This window comes from Strix uralensis, chromosome 3, assembly GCF_047716275.1.
Source record: "Strix uralensis isolate ZFMK-TIS-50842 chromosome 3, bStrUra1, whole genome shotgun sequence".
In the NCBI taxonomy this organism is placed as follows: Eukaryota; Metazoa; Chordata; class Aves; order Strigiformes; family Strigidae; genus Strix; species Strix uralensis.
In genome coordinates, this window is record NC_133974.1 from 129,119,746 (window position 1) to 129,127,065 (window position 7,320).

General features: G+C 49.8%; 1 protein-coding gene across 3 annotated transcripts in view; it reads right to left on the minus strand.

Moving 5' to 3' along the window:
- The window catches only part of MACROD2 (mono-ADP ribosylhydrolase 2), a 901,307-nt gene extending 896,194 nt beyond the window's left edge, over positions 1–5,113 (minus strand). For 2 of the 3 annotated variants that reach the window (XM_074864378.1, XM_074864376.1), the window contains exons 1-2: positions 4,895–5,113; positions 253–369 (exon numbers count right to left, since the gene is read on the minus strand). In XM_074864378.1, the coding sequence (XP_074720479.1) occupies positions 253–369; positions 4,895–4,940 (163 nt within the window). In that variant the 5' untranslated portion in view covers positions 4,941–5,113. The remainder of the gene's footprint in view (positions 1–252; positions 370–4,894) is intronic. The other variant, XM_074864379.1, reaches the window with a different exon arrangement.
- Positions 5,114–7,320: the final 2,207 nt, after the last annotated feature.

The window sequence follows — 7,320 nt, forward strand, 5'->3', positions numbered from 1 at the left end:
TTTTACACACTTCAGGATATCAGTGTTTTTATGACTCGGTCGGGGGATGCTTGCAGAATTAGTGGACACCAGTGAGGCTTTAAGAAATGTTGCTGGGGATTTTCCCCCCTGCCCCCAAAGTGCCCTTGTCCCCACGTTAGGCTGCCACTGGTAGTAACAACATGGGTTCTAAGTCTTGGCCCTCCTAGAAGTAACTTCAGACTGAGGAAACAGTATGTCCTATATTTAAAGAAATTCCCCTGTTTTACTTACCATCACTTTCACTCTTACTTTTTAAGTCTTCCATCCATGTTGGAATATTTTTCAATGCAACATAATCCCTTAAGTACTCTTTGCGTCTTTCTTCCAAGGTCATCTTCAGCAAACGCTCTGTTTAGGGGAAAGAGAAATAAAAAAAAGGTTTGCAAGCTTTCATATATTCTTGCACACTGGCCAAGTAGTGACCAATTCCATGTCCTTGCTGCAATTAAATCCCATTTGAGAGAACCAAGCACAGGTGATTCAATGAGTTACAAGTACTAGGAGTAAACCACAGGCCATCTGAACAACTGCCTCTTCACTACTCTCTCAACTGTCCAGACTTCCTCCCCACATCACTACTGTGCCTCTTATTCCTCCCACTTTAATTCAAGGATCAGAGAACTAACAGCAAGTTTATCAAGTAGGGAATTGTTTCATAGAGAATGTTCAGGTATTAAAGTCTATTCTTCAGGTTCTGCATTTGTAAACCAGACCTTTAAAAAAAAAAAAAACAAAGTTAGGAAGATCAAAATTGAACCATTTTACTGAAACAAGTTCACCAATGCCAGCAAGTAAAGGCAGGGCACAAAATTAACGAAGTGCTACTACATTACAAAAGAAATGAGAGCTAAAACAAATGTTATGTCACTTTCTAGATGGCTGGGGCGATAAGAGAGGCATTTTTGTTTGGTTGGTTTTTTGTTCTGCAAACAATGTCATTTTAAGCATGAGAAAACCAGTCATTCGCTTTAAACACATCCAGTGGCGTTTAATCCCATTTCGGACGGAAAAATAAAAAAATCAGTAGCTGTAGAATATACTAGGATATTCATTAGGTACTCAAGAGTAAATAATACAATTATGTAAATCTGACAAACTTTGGTTGAACATAATCCCAAGTGCTAGGAAGGCCCACTGCCATCCACCAGCTAAATATGTTTCAAAACAGCAGACCAGGACCAGCACGAACTGCATCAGCTCCATTTAAAGTGCTGCCAAACAGAACCTGGATTTAAAGTGAGCACCGTGGGTTAAGCTTTAGAGATTTTTATTTGAGCATTAATATAACACACTTGGTTACCACACTAAAACCCATATGGATGGTTGTTTTGTCCTGAGAAAGTCACCATGTCTTTTTCAGACATTTAGTAAAAAGTGAAGCCTCAAAAATTGTACAATTATGACGGCTACTGCCAACTTCACTCTTCTTCAGACCTTGCTATAAATGGACTAAGTTCTAAGGTAAGAAAAAAAGCATCCTAAAGACACAACACTGCGAACAACCCCAGTGCTTCAGCAAGACCCTGCACCTGATTTTTGCAGCCACAACCTCTTCTCCCACCCCACCTCATCAATTCTTAGTATTAGCTCAGCATGACGCAGAGCTCTTCCTCTTCCAAAAGGAGGGAGGGGAGGAAAAACCCAAACCAAGCTGTGGAGCATACCATGATGCCCATACACTAATCAGATCTCTGGGTCTGTTTTTACCAGTGGCACTGTACTATTATTACCATACTAGTAGTTTTTCTTGACACATTAATCAGTAATAAATGCTCTTTGATGATTCAAGAGTTTTTAGGGCTGTAGAGGAGGGCTAGACCCATATTATTTGCCTTGGGCACAAAGGATTAGATGGACATGAAAAGAGTATTTTCATCTTGAGGTGAAGGAGCAGTGAGCAAGCTGAATATGAAAACCGCTTCTCAGATCAAACCTTCAAAACAAAAAAAAGAGAAAATCACTTTCACTGGGTTGGGGTTTTTTTTGCAAAATAAAGTTTCCTAATTATGCAGGCCAGCACAGTCTAATAACCAGAGGCAGGTTTTGAGCAGATTGCCTTATCAAAATAAGGCTTTTTCGATATTTTTGACAGTACTACCAATTTCTTCAGTTGACAGAAACATTTCTGTCCCATTATTCAGGCTTGGTATCTTAACTGGATATTTACAACTGCAAAAATAAAGCTAATATGATTAGGATCACCGTTATGCACAACAGATATGCACTTGACTCCATTACTTGATCTTCAGGTATACAAAACACCAAGTATTTAATGTGCCTGTTCGAAGCACTACAGAAAGGCAAACCTAGGAGAGTGTGCCAGGTTTGAGGGACTGACAGGCAGAGGAAGTTTGAATGCCTTTTGCTGAAGAGGTTACAGAGCCAGTTCTGTGCCTTCAAAACAAAGTTCCTCTCTCTAGGAAGGTTTTAGACAACTTTGCTCTTGCGAGTCAGCAGCAAGAACTTAAACTGAGTCTTAATTATGCACAAACCTCTGGGAAGACACTTCCAACAGCCTCAGCTGCAAGTGGTTTTCTGCCTGTAGCTTTATGAAGTGCCTTTCAAAGTCTGCAGGCAGAACAGTCCTGCATCTAAGACTGAAATCAACTGCAGTCCTGCTCCTATTCTGTTTCAGCTGTCCTCAAGCAGGGAGTCTCCTGGGAGAGCACAGACCAACCCTTAATTACCATGAAAGTAATTAAGAAAAGCAAATGTATTGTCAGTGGGTTTGAACTCAATATTTAGCAATCAGTGCTTTTTCTTTGTAAAAAGTTCTTCAGAATATAAAAGGCTGAGAAGGATTGCACTCAGAGCTTCATGAGAGGAGTAGAACCAGCAAGCACAGCCAGCTTCGCAGGGGTTCAGGACTACCTGAGAAAGGCAAAGGCAGACCTAACAAAAGATCTGATTTCAAAAGTACAATGTGGGTAGAAAGGAAGGAAGTTGGGCTTCTATAGTTTTTGTCTCTAGCAGAGAAAGTACTTGGTAAGAACAGTCACACAGGGCTACAAGCTGAAGAACAATGCCAACAATGAACGCTGAAGTTTTTTTCTACCCTCCTCACTCAAAGTACTCCAGGCCAGGATCATCAGCATGACACTGGAAGAGAGTTACTGGAGCAGAAGACTGGCAAACACTGTTCGTTCTCACTAGGCAAAGAGACTCTGAGTTCTGGCCAGCTAGCATTCACAAGCATGCTCCCCTGGATAGAAAAATCTCCCCAGCAGTCGTGAGCTCTGGTTTGCACTCGGTAACATCACCGTACTGATGGAGACCATCATCCCCACAGCTGACTACGACAACGAAAGCGTGCCTGCAGCTCAGGTTTGCAGCTTCGCCTCCAGCCCCTCCACTCGACCCTCCCTACCCAGGGTTCAAGTTCACACGCCAGGCTATGAATTCACACAGACGGCAGCAGAGCTGGAAGAAACAAGTGGGAATAATGGGAACACTCACCAGAGCCTACCAGAAACCTTTTCCCATCTGCCCCCAGCATAAAACCATCATTTTTTGAAGGTAACAGCATACAGCGTTAGGGACTTGTAAAAGGAAAGTCAGTTACAGTTGATCACACACAATCAATGCCTGAGAAGATTTAACTATATCTTCTCTATTGAAAACAGAAACTTAAAATGTCTGGTAGAAATTTGTTGCCTCACCTTAACTACAGAAACACGCTTTGTAAGACAGTTTTGAAAGAGAAAAGCTTGCAACAAAACTCACTTCATTTGAAAAGAGTTTGACAGGAGCAGCTAACCTACAGTTTGTGTTGTAATAATTTTTCCTTAGAAACATGCACCTGATTTCTGCCACAGACAAAAAGGATGAATCCTGTCCTTCAAACTGGTTTTCTGCCTTCTTGGATTGAAACACACACACACAGTCATAGGGGTGATGAAAGAAAAGAAAAAAAACCTTAAAATATGACCCACTGGTGTGTTTTTGTTTTTCTTCCTCTCTTCCTGGTATATTTCTAGATGATTTGTAAACATACCAGGCAATAAACATTTCCTCCTAGCCAACGTAAACATTATACTTCCACCGTGTGAGTTTCTCTTAATTTTGACATTGCCCTCCACGTGATCAAGATAAAGTATCAAAATGGCAAGGTCTGAATAAAATGCTTGTCCTACGGTTTTCCTGCTCTCGAGTTTGACATCGGGGTTTCATAAACTGAGACTACACAGGGTGGGGGGGGTCCTTAAAAAAATAAAAGGAATAAATATTTCTCGGGGGGGAGTTGTTCTGAGAGCCACCAATCCTCGAACACCTCACCCCAACTGATCAAAACGAGAAGCTGAACTCAAGCGCGTTACACCAGCGATACCAATAAACCATATTTTCCCTGGGAAACCTATGCACTAAAATGAGAAAAGGCACGTTTTGACGGCATGTGCTTAACTTTTCGGCCTGAAATACTTCCACAAGGTGACTTGGGGGCGGGAAGCCCTCAGGAGAGGGGCTGCTCCTCCCCAACCCCCGCTCCCCTCAGCCCCAGGGCCCCGCTCCTCACAGGCAAAGTTAGTCAGCGATAACCGAAGGTGGAGGGGGGGGCGTGGGGTGTGTGGAACGCTCCCAAATCCCGCACAGCCGGGGTCCCCCCCCCACCCTTCGGGGTGCCGAGAGGCGGTGGGGAACCCCGGCCGTGAGGGATTTGGGGGTGTTTCAGGGGAAAGACAACGGCAGAGAGCACGGAGCGCCCCCCTCCCCCACCCGTCACCTCAGCCCCGGGCGCGGGAAGCGCCGCCGGGCACCCCCCGGCGAGGCGGCGGCTCTGAGGGGACGGGACCCCCCCCCCCCCCCAGCACGGGTCAACGTGAGGTAAAGGCGGGAGAAGCGGGGCCGGGCCCGGCCCCGGGAAGGGCGGCAATACCTTTCTCCTCCCGCCAGAGCTTTTTCCGCTTGTTGCCGGGGTACATGGTGGTGTGGCTGGCGGCGGCTTTGAGCTGCAGGTTCCCCAGGCTCACGAGGGGGTGGACGAGACGCCGCGCCAGAGCCGACCGCTACCGACGCCGCGCGCCGCTGTCTGCCGCCGCCGCTCCCGCTCGCCGCCGGCTCCGCGCCCGCCGCCCGGCTCCGCACGGCGCCCGTCAGCTGGGTCACGCCTCGCTCTAACCCGACACCCCCGCAGCGCCCGCCCCCCTCCCCGCCGCCCGTTGGCTCCGGCAGACGCCGCTCAGCAGCCCCCTCCTCCGCCCGCCGCCGCCGCTGCCGCCGCCGGACCGGGCCCGGCGGACGCACCGGCCGGGAGAGGCCTGAGCGCGGCGGCGGAGCGGACGGCGGCGCTGGGTGATGGGGGGCAGGGGGGCGGGGGGGGTGAAGTTTTTTCGGGAGGGGGGGGGGGTCCTCCGGGGCGGGCAGGTGTGGGGAGTGCTTGGGTGCGACAGCGGCCGCTCTGCGCGGTGGCGGCGCCGCGATCGGTGCCCCCGCGGGGCGGGAGGGAGGGAGGGAGGGAGCGGGCGGGCACCCCCCGCCCCGTCCCGCCCCGCCACCGCCCCCCGCCCCGCCTCCCCCGCGGGGGCGGGGCCGAGCGCCCTCTGCTTCCGGGTTGCCGGCCGTTACCGAGCGCGCCGCCGATTGGCCGGGAGGGCGGGAGCCGTTGCTAAGCGACGGCGTCGGGGCCCGGCGGGGCCGCGGCCTGCGGGCCGGGCCCGGGCCCGGGGCGGGGGCGGCAGAACCCGGCCCGGGGGGGGGGGGCGAGCGCTCCCTCCCGCCATCGTCTGCCGGGGATTCCCCTGGCGCCTCCGGGACGAGGGGAAACGGCTGCCGGGGTCGGTTTAAACGGAGGTGCGGGGGGCTCTGCTCGTGTCCCCGCACCGGGGCGGGGAAAAGGGCCGCTCGCGGCTGCAGCCCCGCACCCCCGGGCGAGGTCAGGGTCCACCGGGGGAGCGGGAGTGAGGGAAGGTGCACGTCGGCACCTGCTGTGCTCTCCCTTTTCCCTCCTCCTTCCTGACGTTAATTTTTTCCTTGTCTAAATAAACACGCAAACTTCCGTACACTAAATAAACAAATATAAACGCTTCCGTGCAGCTGTACGGATCCGCTTCACTTCACTTGTGTGCGCACGAAGGTAAAGGCCCTTCCTCGTGTAGGCGAAGAGGAGGGTGCAGAGAGGGGGGATGAGTCTCTTGAACCAAGGAACAAGCGATAGGACAAGAGGGAATGGCCTCAAGCTGCACCAGGGCAGGGTCAGACTGGCTCTTAGGAAGCATTTCTTTCCAGAAGGGGTTGTTGGGCGTTGGAATGGGCTGCCCAGGGCAGGGGTGGAGTCTCCATCCCTGGAGGGGTTGAAGAGTCGGGTTGACCCAGCGCTGAGGGATCTGGTGGAGTTGGGAACGGTCAGTGTGAGGTTCATGGTTGGACTGGAGGAGCTTCAAGGGCTTTTCCAACAGAGATGATTCTGTGATTCTGTGAAGTGATTTGGCCCCAGAACACAGGGGGTGCTGGCAGGTGCTTCACTTGGAGCTTCCCGGGAGTTATGAGGGGTTGGGGTGACAAAGGACATCCTCACGGCCTTCACCTGCCTCATAACGCTTATGAACCAGCACAACTTTACCTATAAAGAGTAGTGCACGGTGGGATGTCGATGTCTGGGTGAAGTCAAGCCTGTGAAGGTGCCCACACCTGTTCACATGGAAAATGCACCGTTTCAGGTAAATCATACCGAGAGTACCCTACATACACCTTCTGGCCAAGAACAGGCTTTCCTCTTGCCTGACCTCTAACAAAGAAAGGTGAGGCCCAACGTAGCAACGTTTCAACTTCTTTTCTCATAGTTTCTGATAGACAAACACATTAGCACCTCTGCTATTACCATTAATGTTAGGTCATGGTACAATTCCTTACAGCCAAATCCTTAGTCTTACCACACTTATTGATGCGAGGGAGCGCTCAGAGTTTACCTTGTAACCGGTTAAAAATCAGACTAAGATTCCCCTTTACAAATCATATTTAAATATTTGTATTAGATCACCTCCTAAGGGTATATTATTATTTCCTGTCTTAACTTCTTCACTTTGCCCAGGTGATGTGCTTGGGTAGCCCAGTTTTCTCATCTTGGTAATAAAAATGAGAGAGAACCTAACAGGTAAACAGGCATTAAAAAAAGAGATCTTAGTTTAGATCATGCTTGCTTGCGTGATGGGGAGCAAATATTTGAACCCGTATCACTGCACATTTACCCAGCTACTGAATATTCTAGTGTCCTGTGGGACCTGTTCCACATTTTATAAATCAATGTTCATTGGACCAGAAGCAGGGAGAGAGAAAACTTAACTCTTCCTATAAAGGGCACCTGCA